This window comes from Argentina silus, assembly GCF_951799395.1.
Source record: "Argentina silus genome assembly, chromosome: 14".
Lineage (NCBI taxonomy): Eukaryota > Metazoa > Chordata > Actinopteri > Argentiniformes > Argentinidae > Argentina > Argentina silus.
Genome location: NC_139668.1, coordinates 1,816,022 through 1,834,196, shown reverse-complemented (window position 1 = coordinate 1,834,196; position 18,175 = coordinate 1,816,022). Strand labels below are relative to the sequence as shown.

The 18,175-nt window shown below is 42.4% G+C and overlaps 1 protein-coding gene across 1 annotated transcript; it reads right to left on the bottom strand.

Annotated features, from left to right (window-relative positions):
• Positions 1–1,284: 1,284 nt before the first annotated feature.
• On the bottom strand, positions 1,285–14,465 carry plcd4a (phospholipase C, delta 4a; the record flags this gene model as incomplete). The annotated part of the gene is made up of 15 exons (XM_083684817.1): positions 1,285–1,376; positions 3,192–3,341; positions 3,439–3,571; positions 3,716–3,894; positions 4,494–4,610; positions 6,536–6,692; positions 8,117–8,284; positions 9,231–9,383; positions 9,861–10,005; positions 10,267–10,468; positions 12,378–12,609; positions 12,810–12,939; positions 13,569–13,797; positions 14,165–14,323; positions 14,441–14,465. The coding sequence occupies 15 exons, from the start codon at positions 14,463–14,465 to the stop codon at positions 1,285–1,287; spliced, it is 2,271 nt and encodes a 756-aa protein (XP_083540943.1).
• Positions 14,466–18,175: the final 3,710 nt, after the last annotated feature.

Genomic DNA, 18,175 nt, shown 5'->3' with positions numbered 1-18,175 from the left:
ATGACATTATGTCAATTATCATTTGTCAATGAATGATGAAACCATGATTTAACAGATTTAACTACTGATCTAAAACATGATTTATAGGCCCACTTATTTATTGTTGGCCTCATTGGGAATCAAATCTCAACAAAGCAACACAGCAACTGATCAATTAAATAAAACTCAAGAGATAAATGAAAATCATCTTTATTTACATATGGTTGTGTGGCGGATTAATAACGACTGTAGATCAGCTCTACAAAGTCTGAACTGAATAACAGTACAAAAAGAGTAATTAGCTATTAATTATACAATACACTATACATAATATACAACAGTAACATAGTGTGAGTACAAAAATAGACAACTATTAAACCAGCAGAAAATATGTACATCCTTTACAAAAGTATCCAATACAGATGACACAAGTTAATCTCTGTGCAGAAGTTAAGATTTCCCCTAATTGCCATTAACAATAAGAGGATGCATTAGTGATTGCTCAGAATAACATGAGTTGTGCATAACAATGAGAATATGCTATGGAAGTCTGTACTTCACAAACTGTCGAATGTAAACATAACTGAAAACACTCATCATTTTTGGAGACAGACGTCACAGTTATGTACGGACATTCATAGCGTGTAGTGGTATGCATCATTACATGACTAGAATGATATGTGCATGCAGACACCCAGCATCATGACCCAGTTGAAACCAAAACCTGACAAAGTGATCAAAATGTAGGTTACCTCCTCTACACGGTTGAAGAAGCCATGCTCTCAAAGTGCTCTGCTTTGTCTATGGAAAATACTGTTAAAACAGACTGAAATATGATGTGTCATACCTCCAGACCATTGGTGGCACATTCTCCTCTACAATATAATACGATGTCATCGCAACAAAACAAAACCTCTCAACTACTGTCATATCAAACATAAGTATTTGATGGTATACAGTTGAAAAAAGCAAGATCATCACACAAGTTCTCCAGTAATGCATCACATTTTGAATACACACCATAAATATAGTTGGTTAATAGATCAAAAGTGAAAACCTTAACACTATCTTACTTTTTGAAAGCACATTAGCTTAAAAAACATTTGGCTATTTCTTAAAATGACATTAAAATGACATACTATTTTGAGAAAATAAAGGTATTCATTGCATAGTTTGTGAATAACTACAATATTAAATGACTTTTTTTTTTAATCAACAATATACTGCAGGATGGTGTGTTCTCTTTTTGTCACACTTTTGAATCAAGTCGTGGAATTGTAAGCAGCAACTTCACTGATGTCCACTTCATTCAAGCTCAGTTATTTTGATATGCACAAATAAGGAGGATGGAGGAATACTGGTTCCATCTTTAGACAACAGGTGGATGTGACGATATCCTGGAAAAGACAGAAAAACAGGTAACATTTAGTATAGCTTTTACACACATGTTACATTACATACTGTATGATGGGTTTGTTCAAAAAGTATAAAAGCAAAAAAATAATGCACACCCAAGGCTAGTTACATCACATCATTTTGCAGGCATAAGAAAGCTGTTAATGTCTAGTATTGATTCTGGGCTTTGCGTTTGCCTTTGGAGTCTGCTATTGGTGTCTGTCAACATGAGGACCAAATAGATGTCAATGAAAGTCAAGGAAGCCATTATGAAGCTGAAATGACAGAAAAAAGAAACATAGCCAAAACCATAGACTTACCAAAATCAACAGTTTGGAACATCATTAAAAAGAAAGAAAGCACTGGTGACCTCAGCAATCGCAAACAGCCTGGGTAGGCCAGGGAAGACTTCCACAGTGGATGACTGAAGAATGCTCACCATAATAAAAAAATAATTTAAAAAAACAACTGTCCCACAGATCAGGAACAGGAGGTAGGTGTGAATGTGTCAGAGACTACCATCCGCAGAATACCAGCCAAGCTACAGAGGCTTCACTGCAGGGTACAAACCACTAGTTTGGCCAGGTAACAGTTTGCTAAAAGTACCTTAAAAAGCTTGCAGAGGTCTGGAAAAAGGTATTGTAGACAGATAATATGAATATTAACAATGTACCAGAGTGCAAGCATACCACCTCATCTGTGAAACATGGTGGAGGGGGTGTTATGGTTTGGGCATGTATAGCTGCCACTAGAACTGGCTAACTTGTTTTAATTTATGATGTAACTGCTGACAGCAGTAGAATGTATTCTGATGTGTACAGAAACATCTTGTCTGCTTGAGTACAAGCAAATGCCTCCAAAGTCTTTGGATGGCATTTCATCATACAGTAAGACAATGAACCAAAACATACAGGCATAGCACCTAGGGGCCAAAAAGTGGAAAGTTCTTGACTGGCCAAGTCAGCCTTCAGATTTAAATCCAATTGAACATGCATTTAATTTCTTGATGATAATATTTTTGGCAAAAATATCTCAAAACAATCAACAACTGAAGATGGCTGCAGTATACCACTGCTCTTCTGTACATATCTGTCTATACTGTTCATAATGCACATATTCTTATATTTTTCTTTTAATACTACTGTTAATACACTGCACATATCTGTACATACCTATTTATACTGTTCATACAGCATTCCATATTTATTCTGCTATTCACTCTAATGTTACTATTAAGACATATATACTGCTTATACTGCATTGTCTATACAGCTCATATGCTGCTTACACTGTTCATACTGCATTCTATTTATTCTGCTTATAATGCTACTGCTAATTCATATACTGCTTACACTGCACATATACTGCACTACCTGTAACTAACTGTTCACACTGCACTTTTCTGCTTTTTTGCACTTCTGGTTAGACGCTAACTGCATTTCGTTGTCTCTGTACTTGTACTCTGCACAATGACAATAAAGTTGAATCTAATCTAATCTAATCTAATCTACAGGCCTGGCAGAGCATCACCAGAGAAGATACCCAAATGTTGTCATTTCTAAATGGTAAGACCAATATGTACACAAATAAAAACCATCAAGTAATTGTTTAAACCATCATAGTAATTGTTTCAAGTCATTGATTTCAAATCCAAACTTTTAGAGTATAGAGCCAAAAGAAGAAGAAATGCTTCACTGTCCAATTACTTATGCAGGGCACTGTATTTAAGCTATGCCACCACAGGATACATGTGTAATTGCGGCACATGATGGTACTTTTGTGCTTCGTTCAAAATGCATAACATGGATTAACCTTACCTTGCTGAATAGATGTGAAAGGCAAGGTATACTGTCCAACAAAGTCATTTTTGGATGTCTTGTCGTAGTCCTCTACCACAAAGCGTACTAGTGCCAGTTCAGGGGTGTGGATGGTGAACCTCAGAGTGTCATACCACACAGGGTTGAACCCTAAGAAAACAGAATGAGTTAACATGTGTTATTGTATCAGCACTGGTGTAAAACACCACATTCTAAGCGCTCATGCGACTGGCATTGAACTCTTTACCATTATTGTCGATGTATCTGGTCTCCTGCTTCGCTTGGTCAAGCGGAACTCCGTGGATCTCCACTCTAACCAGTGGGTCCACAATGGAGCCTTCTTTGATGTTCACTTTAGGAAGCTGCTGTCCACTGATCACCTGGGAAACACACAAAAACAGATATGAGCAGGATGTTTCAGGGCAGGTGAGTGTAAGCATGAGGTTTTCATGTTCATGTTTCATGTTTCATGTTCATGTGAGCATTTTCATGTTCTGTGACACTTATTGCTCCTGAGGGCGTACCTGGATGGAGAGAATGAGGGGCTGGTAGCCATCACGGTTCTGGGGAGTCTCAGGGTCAAACTTCCTCTCTGACCTCCTCATGAACTCAGGTTTCAGGACATAACCACAGTGACCATTTTGACTAAAAAGTCCATCATTGAGGTCCATCTCAACCCCTGCAGTCTGAAAATTCAGTGCAACTGAGGAAACAAGAAAAACATCACTTTATTTTAGTGAACACACATTAGGCACTCATTTGTATCTTATAAGTGTTTGCTTTCAACCCAGCCCCTCAAGACAAACACCCACACAGCAATGTTTTTGGGGGCAAGGTTGGCCTTTTGGTTAGGAAAACTAGTAAGTGACCACAAGGTCGCTGGTTCAATCTTAGGATGTGAGCTAGTGATTGGAGGGTTGCTGAAATCACATGTAACTGGTCAGTTACTACATGACTTATAACATGAGAATAAGAAACCACTAAATAAAGACCTAATATATAGCTAGTAAAACCAAAACATAGCCTAATTAGCAACTTATTAACTTATTGGGTAACACTTATAAGCTACAAATAATTGTTCCCCATACTAAAGTGTTACCCAACAGGTTAACAGTTCAATTTTTTCAATTCCAAATTACATGCCACATCTTCAACCGATCCCATTATTTTAGCCATCGTGTTTTGAGATGTGTACTGTAAACAAAAAATATAGTATTACCATTAGCAATAGTATTAAAAGTGGTATAATTAGTAACAATATGAATTTACTTGTTTAACCATTATTTAAAATTGCCCTCTCACCTATTTGGCTCCCTGTGTTCCACATATCCTGTGGGTTGAAGTTGGAGGAGTCTGTTCTGAGGCCACTGGGGTAAACTCGTGTCATCTGCCGAGCATTGTGATGCACAAACTCAGACCCTGGCAGGGACAGGTAGGTAGTTAATCATACATGAGATGAGTTTGAGGATCCATGCAAAAATATGGCATTACTGTGTCGGTAGCACTTTACATTACGGCTCGGAATAAGTGGGTAATAACATGGTAATAACCATGGTTAACAAAAAAACAATAGGAGTGATGGGGGATTTGTGGCCAAATCACCTCAAAGTAACTACCAACCAAGTCAGACAGTTAATTTGAGTTGGTTTGGCCATGCAATGTTGAACTTTGTCCAATTGCCCATATCACTCTCATTGTTTCTATGTTAACAGTGATAATTTAAACTCTAAATCATGGATTACAGTTGCTCCTGGCCCATGAACTACTTTCAGGGTAAGGAACCATCTGACTATAAGGTGTAAAAAAGTTAACTTTCCCTTTAAAGGAGTAGGGTATAAGTTTAACGGAAATCTGCCACCTCTGGCCACTGCAGTGAAATTCAGTTCAATGTTTCAAACAACATTCTCCCTATTAATAATATAAACCCCAAAATGGACTTGTAGCATCGGACATTAGCTGTTGTGTTTCTGCATGAGTGTACGATTCGAAGAGGCAGCCACCAGAGACAGAAAGGCAAGAATTGGTGAGTCCAGGTAGCCTAGAGGTTAGAGAGGCGGGAGCTGGATGTGAGCTGGTAACTGGAAGGTTACTGGCATCATATCTAAGGTGCCCACCACTGCCGTTGTGCCCTTGAGCAAGGCACTTAACCCCTAACTGCTCCAGCCGAATATGGCTGACCCTGTGCCCAGAGCTCTGTTCTCCCTTGGGTGTGCATGTGTGTTGTCTCGGGAGGGGGGGGGGGGGGTTCTTTCAAGGGTTCTTATTCCCTGATCGCTACCAATTAAATATAGTCATTACAACCATTAGGAATCTTTTAGAACGCTTGAATGTTACATACTGTACTTGACCTTTAACAGAACATAATATTCAATACATTGGGTTTGTGATACAGATCCATACAGATACGAAGTACAACCAGACTGATGGTCTGACTATGGTAACAATAGTCTTACATGTAAAGCTAAAATGGGAAACAAGGTGAAAACAAATGGAAACAGGTAATACTGCTTTTTCCAGCTCTGATACCACTTAATTTCATAGTAGCTACCTTCTGTGTTTCTGGGTAACAAACCATCAACCAATGCGAAAACAAAATAGTAACGGGTCATATAACATTTTCCAGCATTGATACTATTTCATTTAATAGTAGTTAGGAAAGCCTGGGGAAGTCCTTTGCAGAAAGTAGCTACAAAGGGGTGGAAACCTGTTTGAAATCAGTGATGCCTTGCGACAAGTCAAACCAATCAAATACCTTGCTTGGGCAGAGCTCCAAAAAAACAAATGTTGCAAGCTAGCATAGGCAACAACTCTCTGCAAAATAGTCCTACACCTACCCTGTTATGTAAATAACAACAAGCAACCATTCTATGGGCATGCGGGGGAGGTTTCATGGTATGTAACATCCAATGAAATTGCGAGCACATTCTCCCATCGCTCCATCCAGTTCAATCCAAGCCAGAACGGCTAATCTAAAATCCTCCAGACCTCCAGGAGAGGCGTGAGAGCAACATGACAGGGAGGTATGGCTAATCGAGAATGTAATAGTAACTGCCTTCTGTTTCTTGGTTCTAAATAAAATTACATGTGTATGGTGTGATTCAAGAACAATATGGAAACGGTGCAACAATGTGAAACAGTTCAATAATACAAAAACAAGCATTCTTTCATGCAAAATAATTACGTGAAAATTACAGTCCGCCTTGCCTTGTAATAACAAGGTAACTACCGATTATTGGTGACTGGTGACTACCGGTAATTTATTTAATTTATTAGCCACTTATTTCCAGCCGTAATGTAAAGTGCTACCAAACTAAAATGGACTGTGTCAGAGGTTCAGTGCCCACCTGCCTCTCTCATGTGTTTGCGGGCTTTGGACTCTGTGAAGGAGGAGATCTCGTAGAACTTGGAGTGGATGCGGGAATGCTTGAAGCTGTTGAAGTGGACGCTCTTGCAGTACACCACACAGTCAGATAGTTCCTTGGACAGACGTTGCTTTGATTTCTGAGGAAGAAAAAGAGAGTGTACACACCTTTACTTGACAACATCCAAAAGCTTGGTTCATTCTGAAGCAAGATTAAACCTCTCTGTTGACTTGTATAACAACAGAGCAGGCTGAGAGAGCAGGGTGGCCCTCCTCATGTGGGGCAGGAGTGTGGCCATGGGTGAAAGCACAGAACAGACAGACACAACTCCAACATGGAGTAAGTGATACTTAGTCATACCAGGATGCCAACCAAAGTAGGTCTGCCAGTCAGGCTTCAATAGCTGTACGGTTCAGAGGTATGCAGGCTGAAGGCCAAAATAATTAGCGATGCCAGCAGGGCTCCCAGTGCACAGCTGCCTCCCTGTGAAAGCTGATCCTGGCCCACACAAATGGAGACTCTGAGCTACTGTCTGTAGGACAGCCATCATCAGAGTCAATTACACCAGTGCCAAGGGCATCACTGAGCTCCCTGGACCCAAGACTGCTGGGTTGAACTCTGATGGCCGTGTGGATAAAGACTACGCCCGCCTTAGAATGACATCCTACGCTTTTCTGATAGTTATCAATCAACATAGATCCACGAGTCATAAGGTTTCGTGATGGACTGTATTGAATAGGTTTGTTTGTGTATTAATATCTGGCTCATCAGGAATGTTATAACTTCTTGAATCTACTTCACATCGACTAATATCATGAAAGGCGCAGAGAAGGAGGTGTTGCAGTGTTTAGCCACAGAGGTGATCCCTGACTGCAATTAGCCGTGTTCAGAGGATCAAGTGTCTCATTTTAGAGTCTTTGCTTCCCACAACCTTCACCTTGCCTGTCCTTCTCATATGGCAGAGTGGTAGAGAGACGAGAAAAAAGGGTGGTGCCTTTAGCTTCCCCCCCCCCCCCCCCCCCCCGTCTCTCTCTGTCTTTCTCTCTCTCTCTCTCTGTCTCAGTATCTCTCTGTCTCTGACTCTCTCTGTCACTCTCTCTCTCTCTCTCTCTCTCTCTCTCTGTGTCTCTGTCTCTGTCTCTCTCTCTCATGTTCATATGACAATGTGAGATCACCTTCTTATACAACCTCTGTCTAGGCCCTGCCTCCAGCATATGTATCTTTCATAAGTGAGACCAAACAATTCCAGATTTTCACCTTTGAGCATCACTGGTGCTACTGTGTAAAGTGTGATTATGTCGATCCATGGCGCTCAACACAATAGCTGATTAAGATTAAGATGGACACACCTTTACTCTGATGGAATTTTCCATGGAAAACATGGGAGACAATGAAGGCGTGAGTGAGTGACTTCTGTGAAGTGGATATGACAGTGGGAGAGGAGGGAGGGTGGAAACAAATCTACATCCAGGCTAAGTGTTTAGTGACACGCGCCGACATCAGAGAGTTGGAACCTAAGAAGAAGTGGTGAAAGGTCGGCGGCCACAGGGATCAGTCGCTCACCTTCACCCTGCGTCGCAGGCTGTCGTGGCGAAGGTTGTCCTCATCGATGTCAGCAGCCTCATCTTCGTCGCTCACCTCCCCCGTCAGAGAATCCTCCACCACTCCGTTCACACTCTCCTCCAGGCCCCCCATCTTCTTCCCCTTCAGTAGGATCTTCCCCTTCAAGTCCTGCCACACATATGAAGCAGGATCAGAACCTCCACAGAGACATGCTGTAATAAACACTTTGCTTATACACAAGAGCATGTTGGAGAAAAAAAGATTTTTACACATTCTCTATTGCATTTATATTGTATTGACTGATAAAAACATCCTCCACATCGTAGATATTTGGTGTCACCAACACATTAACTTGTTTAGTGCCAAGGGTGAATGGCACTCTAGGTGGTGAATGTTCCGGAATTCTTTGGCAGTTGGTGAGTTAAGCAGGATGATAACGTCCACACTGACATTTTGTCTACACAAGAGCATGTTTCAGAAAGAAAATCATTTTCAGATTCTCTGTATTGCATTTTATATTGCATTGACTGATAAAAACACATCATACACATCATAGATATTTGGTGTCACCAACACACATGACACTCCAATTTGTTGGAATTTGACAACTTTCAGGATGATTCTAACAACAATCTTTGGTTTGGCTCTCCAAACATATTTACTATGAAGTAAATATGCATACACGTGTACAGGATAGTGATATGAGGGATTATCCCAGACCGCTGCTGTGCGGGGCCCGTGATATTTAAGGGCATCTGTCATATCAAGCTAAGAGACCAGAGTTGTCGCAGGTCCTGTATGAAGCTAAAAGAACATCAGTCATATTCTCCAATGCTGGGGGAACAATATTGTGGCTTTTAATAATTCAAGATGCCAGTGTTGCATGTTGCATGCACAGATCATATGGCCCTAGAGGCTGTGACAGACAGGAGAAAGTGAAGGTGCTTCCCAGGTCATTCTGCTCTGCTGTGCTCTACTCTGTCAGCCTTGCAGGAGGACCAGGCTGCCCAGCTTAGCGGAGGACAGACACCATCACCACCACTACCTTACCTGATCCACGGTGGCCATGACATGAGAGTCAGAGCACAGAACCGAGCCTGGCTGCTGGCCTCACCTCAGGGGAAGGTAAGCGTATGGGGATCTTGCCGTCCAGCGTGGTTTTCAGCAGCTTGTCACCCAGGATGACGTTGAGGTGTCGGGCCATGACTCTCTGTTGCTCAACACTGCAGTGGTTCTCAATGGACAGGATGACCGGGTACTCTGATACCTGGGAGGGAGGAAGGGGTGGAGGGAGTGAATAATTCAACACCGGAGCATTATTATCCCCATCAGGAGGGAAAGCAATACCTGCCATACCCCAGTGGGTTCCACTCAGGCAGGCAGGGGTCTCACGGCCACGATCGAGTTGCAGACAGTCATACAGCCAGGAACCCTGACACATATGTGAACCTGCCCGCTGTTTTGGCACAGAATAATACTCTTCGGCAGGTCATGTGCTGGTTTACTTGGCGGGGCTCGACTTTCTGAAACTGCTATGGTATTGGGATATCATGGAATGATCCTCCTCCAACTCATACACATATAATGAGGTGCTGATGTTGATGAGTATGCTCATACTGTATGAGTTTGAGTTCATATTACCAGATTGGTATCATGATGAGTTATGGATCAGAGTCATTAAAAACACCACTGCACACACACCCCCATAGGAGGGGGACTCCCATGGAGTCACCTTAGTGCGTACCTTGAAGGCGTAGTTTCCCAGAACATTCACCACGTCTTTGAACAGAATCTTGGAGGTGAAGGTGTGTCCGTGGTAGACGATGGGCTCTCCGTTGGTACCGTCCCAACAGTCCACCTCTACACAGCGACAGCCGCGCTTCAAAGCCCTACAGGAAACAGAAATGTTATATTTGCATTTTGTCCCCAAAGAAGCTAATTTGATGGACGAACTACAAATGATTCAGATGCAGTTTTGACAGACTTTTACTGTCCATCATAGGACAGGCAACCATTAGAACCATATGTGCTAGAATTAGTTTTTAAGGTAGATTGTCCTAAGATGAATCAGATGGGCTTCCAAAACAACAACAAGACACCAGCCTCCTGAATTCCCTGACAAGCCCTCCCATCAGCCCCCAGGGCCGTACCGGATGTACCCCTCCACACTGCTCTGGCCCCTCAGCTGGTCCTCCATCAGGTACGTGTTGTGGGAGGAGGAGATGAAGTAGTGGCACAGAGGCTGGGTCATGTCCTGGTAGACACCCTGCTGCTGGGGGTTGAAGATGGAGCCCTGGGATGAACTCAGGTACATCAGGAAGCCATCGATAGACATGGCATTGAGCATCTTGGCTGTGGAAAACAACAACATCATTAAAAAAACATTAGCATCAGTTCAAACACGGTTGGTCTGCCTAATCCTTCTCCTAGAGATGTACTTTTCAATCTCAGCCAACAATGACATGATAATTTGTCATGATACACATGCACATCCAAGTCTTCACAAATGGTTGTTACTGGTTGAAATGAGGCACCAAGTTTTGATTTATTTTTTTGCTTGGCCTTTTGTGCAGTGAGACTACGACATATACCACTGGTTCATTTTCTTATCTGAGTGCAATATTGGACAGACCTCCAGTTTGACCATGTTAACGCGATGAGAAGAGGGGTATAGACAGATGTGATAGTTTGGTAAGTTGTAGCACAGTTCAGGATAAGAGGTCAGCCATACAGTGCATTCGGAAAGTATTCAGACCCCTTCATTTTCCACATTTTGTTATGTTACAGCCTTATTCTAAAATGGATTAAATCATTTTTTTCCCTCATCAATCTACACACAATACCCCATAATGACAAAGTGAAAACAGGTTTTTAAAAATTGTTGCTAATTTATTAAAAATAAAAAACTGACATTATAATAAGTATTCAGATCCTTTGCTATGACACTTGAAATTGAGCTCAGAGGCATCCTGTTTCCATTGATCATCTGTGAGATGTTTCTACAACTTGATTGGAGTAAATTCAATTGATTGGACATGATTTGGAAAGGCACTCACCTGTCTATATAAGGTCCCACAGTTCATAGTGCATGTCAGAGCAAAAGCTAAGCCATGAGGAAGAAGGAATTCTGTAGACCCCCTGAGACAGGATTGTGTCGAGGCACACATCTGGGGAAGGGTACAACACAATGTCTGCAGTATTGAAGGTCCCCAAGAACACAGTGGCCTCCATCATTCTTAAAGAAGTTTGGAACCACCAAGACTCTTCCTAGAGCTGGCCGCCCGGCCAAACTGAGCAATAGGGGGAGAAGGGCCATGGTCAGGGAGTTGACCAAGAACCCGATCATCACTCTGACAGAGCTCCAGAGTTCCTCTGTGGAGATGAGAGAACCTTCCAGAAAGACAACCGCCTCTGCAGCACTCCACAAATCAGGCCTTTTTGGTAGAGTGGCCAGACGGAAGCCACTCCTCAGTAAAAAGCACATGACAGCCTGCTTGGAGTTTGCCAAAAGGCACCTAAAGGACTCTCGGACCATGAGAAACAAGATTCTCTGGTCTGATGAAACCAAGGTTGTACTCTTTGGCCTGAATGCCAAGTGTCACATCTGGAGGAAACCAGGCACTACTCAGCACCTGGCCAATACCATCCCTACGGTGAAGCATGGTGGTGGCTGCATCATGCTGTGGGGATGTTTTTCAGTGGCATGGACTAGGAGACTAGTCATGATCGAGGAAAGATGAATGGAGCAAAGTACAGAGAGATCCTTGATGAAGCTCCAGAGCACTCAAGACCTCAGACTGGGGTGAAGGTTCACCCTGAATGTCCTTGAGTGGCCCAGCCAGAGCCAGGACTTGAACCCGATCGAACATCTCTGGAGAGACCTGAAAATAGCTGTGCAGTGACACTCCCCATCCAAGCTGAGAGCTTGAGAGGATCTGCAGAGAAGAATGGGAGAAACTCTCAAAATACAGGTGTGCCAAGCTTGTAGTGTCATACCCAAGAAGACTCAAGGCTGTAATCGCTGCCAAAGGTGCTTCAACAAAGTATTGAGTAAAGGGTCTGAATACTTAAATGAACTAAATGTGATATTTAAATGTTTTATTTTTAATAAATTAGCAACAATTTCTAAAATGTGTTTTCACTTTGTCATTATTGGGTATTGTGTGTAGATTGATGAGAAAAAAAAAAGAATTTAATCCATTTTAGAATAAGGCTGTGACATAACAAAATGTGAATATTTTCTGAATGCACTGTACTGTACCTGTGTCCGAGGGCTCGTGGTGCTGGATGAGCTCCTTGGCGTGCTGCTGGACACTCTCCACCTCCAGCTGCTCCTCTCTCAGGAAGTCTTCCAGGTCCGGCAGCGCCAGCTTCTGGCCGTCGCCAGAGTAGTCCTGGAACACCCGCAGGACATCCTCTCTCTGAGTCAGCATCTTGTAGAAGAGCACAAACTCATCGTCCTCCAGAGAGCCCGACTGAGATTTGTCAGCCATCTGTGAGCGAATAGAAAATGGTTTGAGGGCTCTTTCAATTACAGGGATTGATGTGATCTTTAAGATATTCTCCTGTCCAGTCTCCTGTGTTATCTTTAAGATCTTCATCTGTCTAGACTCCTATGTTCAACAATGTAACTTTGAAAACCCTGCTGTCTGGAACATAGAGAATACTGCCGCCAAAGCTGTGTGGATCTTACCGTGAAAAGTTGATGAGCGTGATGTTCATTCATGTCCACATTCATCATCTTCAGCAAGTCTTGCACCTCCTTGAAGTTCATCCTCCCATCATTGTTCTTATCAGCCTTCTTAAACCACTCACAAATCCACCTGTGAATGCCACTTAAGGGAAATGTTGTTCCAAAAAGGTCAATGAAATGATATAAATAAATGCATGTAGGCAACTGAATTAAGAAAGTGGCAGTTAATTATGCTCATGACTTGGGGTCACGAGTGATAATGGAAAATAGCCTATTTATTTAGCTGTTGCAAATGAGAAAAGCATGAGAAAAGTTGCGACAGGTTCATTAAACTGACAGCGCTTGGAGACTCGCAGGTGGAATTAGGTGCTCCACTGTAGGCTTGTTGAGTGGTTAGATTAAGATATCATAGACACTTCTGCTTGTGGTTCAATGTATTGCCTACAACTGTATGGTAATTGTATTTGTCAAAACATTTTTTTATTTTTGATTACGCATTCCAACATTCGCAGTGACATCCTGACTGACGGGGACAGTGGACATCCAAGTTACAACCATAATAGGCTAAATATGAATATATTATTATTCATATTAATATATTATATCTTAATATTAATCATATTCAATCTTAAATTTACCTACTCCAAGCACAAATACGTATAATACGTATGTACCATAACTGATAGGCCTACTATCACAAGTATGTAGTTGACAACCTCCCCAGAGGTTTGGTTTGGTTTGGCTTGTTGACAAGGATACTGGTCCAGCTTCTCCCTCTCTCCCATGTTTTCTAGGTTCTCAATCAGCTTCCTCATCCCTCTGATCCAGGACTGGGCCTCCTCTGACGACTCTGCCACCAGGTCCAGGTTGCCACGGCGCCCACGGAACACCATGGTGAAGCAGCGGTCCGGGGGGAACTCATCAGCAATGCTGAGCAGCACCTCCGACTGGTGTCCCTCTCGCACCGCCTCCACATCGCTCACAGAGACTGGCCACAGGAGAGGACATTTCATTAGCCACAAACCATCTCATTAGCCACACAGCAAACCCCACAGCTCATTATCCCCAGTCACAACAATGACAACAAAATACCTCTACCAACAAATACAGAACTTTTGACAAACTTGACTTTGGTAAGCACTGCAACATCAACAGCATTCTCCAACTGCCTGCCTGCTACTTGCCACAGTTGAAAACAGACCATACTGCTGGCGAGGACAGAGTGATACAACTGGTATCCCTGTGATAATGTAAATGTCATTAATGGACAATAAAGTGATCTTAATCTTATAGGTATCAAATATGACAGAGCTTTCCTCTGAGCCTGTGTGATTGGTTATGTTTTCACAACTCACATGTTGAGTGGGCATTCCCAGCCTTCTTGGACTTGTACCAGATAGTCATGCAGTCCTCCTGCAGCTTAAAGTACCGCTGCTTCTTCCAGGTGCGAGACTTGATCTTCCTCATCACCGTGCCAACTATCATGGACTGGAGATTGTCGTCCCCCTGGATACCTAAGCCAGACAGTCCCAACAGTGTATCAGACACACTCCTAAGCCTCCTTATTTTTTTTCATGGCTTTTCGAACCCTATTATTTTATAATGTCCGACTTAAATCTAAATCAACTTACGCAGGCCACTTCTGGACGAAGCCATTGGTGGACTCACACTGTTGCCATCTGTTGCCCAGAAGAACAGGTTAAGGCAATTGGTTGTCTGGTAAATAATCAGGTCATGAAAAGAGAGTAGATGACAAGATGAGAAATAGGTGAATAGGGGGGGGGGGGTTCGCAAGGTCGGCCGGGTGGGGTGGGGGGTGGGGGTAGCAAGGCCGGTGGTGGCTATGGGCAGCGCTAAATAGATAGTATATGGACCTACAGTAAATACAACTATGAGATTAAACATTAAAACATGCCCCCAGAATATCAACAATACAGAAAAAAAATGGCTTAAATTTTCATTGGGTGGGCAAGACGCACGTTTGGGTGGGCTGAGCCCACCCCTGCCCATAGCCTCCGCCGGCCTTGGCTGGTATCATTGTTCTAATAGTGTGAGCCACATTTTGTTTCTGTGCCCCTCAGACATGGAACTACCTCTAGGGGAAACTGGAGTCAGAGAAGTTAGTCCCATGCTGTCATTTTTGACTGAAGTTAGAGAAGTTAGTACATACTGTCATTTTAGACTCAAGTTAGTCCCAGACTGTCATTTTAGGACCTTGATTTCAGACCTGCTCATGAAGGGGTGCATATGTTTTTTAGACTGATAGGCTTTTCCCTGATGTGTGTGTTTTGTATTTGTTGTGTATATTTTGTATTTCTTTCTCAAGTGATCTCCCTGGATACAGGTTAAATAAAAATATAAATTATCAAAAGTAGACTACTGGACACAATCTCTGAATTGGCAGAAATAAATTCATCTCTTGTATTCACAGGTGTCAGCCCTCTTTTCTTCCATGTGATGACATCTAGATCGACAGTGTTTTGACAGTCCCTGTCCACAGTGCTGGATTTACATGAAACGGTTAGAATTAGGTTAGAATCAGGTTAGAGTATCAGGTTAGAATCAGGTTAGAGTGCGGTTAGAGTGCGGTTAGAGTGCGGTTAGAATCAGGTCAGAGTATGGTTAGAATCAGGTCAGAATCAGCAGCCTCTTTGTAAAATCCTCTAAACTTCCCCTGTTAACGGGCTGTACTCAACCATCTGTGCGGAATGCAGAGGCTGCCGGATGGACGCTGCCCTGTTCTGCTGTGTCATGTTTTCATTTCATGTCTTTGTCCCCCTCTTCTGTTCTCTGTCCTGCTATGGTAACTATGATGGCAGCAGACACTAATCTCCCTAAAGCTCTGCCATGGTTAGCGATTAATGTCACCTCTGGCCTGAACTAACTCTCACTGACCCTTGAACTAATGCCAATTCCATAGGCTAACTATTGAAAAAATAACATGACAAGCTGTAATAGGCCTAACATTGTCATAACACTTGTCAATGTCCTTTTAGTTTTCTTTTTTTATAACAACTTCTACTGTAATCCATGTTTTACTGATGGAATATTGTAATAATAATAGCACAGTATTTCTCTCTCATATGAATGAGGAAAACTAACTCAAACTAATAACTGTCCTGGATCAAAGGTTGTTGCCATTGTTTCTTTTGTGACTAATACATTCTAAGTACTTGAATGACTGAATTTTTTAATGATTGAGTTGAAGTTCCTCTGTGTCAGAAACCAACTAGGGGAACCTCGCAGGTCTGGTGCCTGTTGCCAAGGCTACTACAGTATACTGGGTGGTTAAGGCGGACAGACACTCCTCTAAAACATGTCTGACATAACGTCTGCTGAGAGAATAGTTGAATCCCTCTGCCAGGGAATGATCTAACACTGAAACATACCCTGGACAGCCGACAAAACCACACTGAGTAGATATTAACACACATTAAAAGAAACTTGCAATGATATTTCACAATGATAAAATATAGCCATATCAATCAATATTTGTCTAGTGTACCTTTAGGCAGCACTAAAAGGTTCATGCAAAGCATTCCACTTGTTCCATTTTATTTGTTGATAACCGTATGAGAGCCTCATTGTTGAACTGTGTTCTTGTGTTTGATAAGTAATGTTAGTCTATCTATGCTTAACCTTAACCATTGGGCTTCATCATTCATTTCACCTGTGGCAGATAAAAGACAAACTTAACCAACTAAACCTTAAAATAACCTCCTCTCATACTTAGACTAGTTGTGCAGAACTTTTGCCACCACAGACTTATCTCTTGTAACAACTATTCTTCTGTAACTCTTTATCTCTCTGTCTTGTCCTTGAGAACATCATTGGGTACATAATTGTTGCTGAGATCTATCAGACCACAAACATCACCCCCTGTAATTACAATTCATCCTTACAAAAACACTGCAATTACATCTAAACAATTTGAGGCTTGGCTTACAATGTATTTCTCTGATTGAAGTACAAGGACAAACATGGAGGAATGACCATATGCACTGCTCTGAAGAGAAGGAGGAGCTGGAGCAGGAGGACAGGGCCACTCACCCGAAAGAGGGACATCCTTGGGTCCAGGTGGGTGCTGCGCTCGGTACCTGCTGTGGTCGTAGAGCTCGAGAGACAGGGACTATCCCCAGGGAGCTGGCCCTGTCTGCCTGAATCAGCTCTACCCTGCATGCTGCTCTGGAGGGCATGGATAGCTGATCCTGAGTCAACACAGCAATGCATTGGCTCACCCCTCCTCCTCCTCCTCCCCATCCCTCCCTCCTCCTCTCTGCTCTTGTTTGTCTGCTCAGCCCTGTGTGTCTCTCTTTGGCACATTGCTTTTTTACAACTCCATATGTGTAGGTGTAGATACTCTGGGGAAAGAAGTGTTGCATATGTATTCATGCAAACTGTCATTCAGAACCTGCAACTAGTATCATAACTCTCTGATAAGGACGTTCTGTATACTATGTGAATACTTGCTGTTCACATTTAGATTATTACGATAAAAAACGACTTCCCTACACAACTCGGTGCCATACTTCATTGAGCTACTCTCACGCCAACTATTTGAGTACTCACCACACAACTTAAGGACATTTTAGAACATTGACGCTGGAATAAAAGGATTCAAGAACATCTGTACATCATTACTGACACTCATATGAAAATGGCCACTCCAATGGAGACAGTATTACAGCTAATTTCTCTCCCCTGGTAAAACTCTAGCCCAGGGCCCACATTCTGGGCTGCAGACTAGCACAAACTATAGCTGCCCTGCTTGCTTAGAGACAGACCCTTCTTATGTTACTAAGCCTTGCCCATGAAACATTTATTTGTCCAGTTTACCTGCTGGTGAAGAGAACAGATCCAGGGGGAAGGAGGGTTTAAGAGAGCAGAAAGGTACATGAAGCCATTACCCCAGCCAATAATAGGGGCCATTAATGAAATGATCCACTCAAAAGCATCGGACAGGATCGGAATATAGTTTTGCACAGCAATATTTTTTCATCTTCCCCTCTGCCCCCTACTCATGTTCCAGAGCATCAATAATACACTGCAGCAGCTCAGCTTGCTGGCTCAAGTTTCACACAGACAGTGCCAAAGCTAAAAAGGGGGGTCCCTTCCATTGGCCTCCACTGTGAAGCATACTACAGTACCTTTCAACCACCTCTACAATACATTCATTTCATCTACATATGCCAGCCGATATGAGTCCATTTATAAAATATATAGCTTTACCAATGTTACATCGCTGCATAATGGATTGTGAAATACTTCAAAATCAGTGCAATTGCGAAAAAAATATAGAATCTCTAAATCTCATAATCTGCTGTCAACATATGCAAACAAACAGAATAAAACCAAAATATTGCATG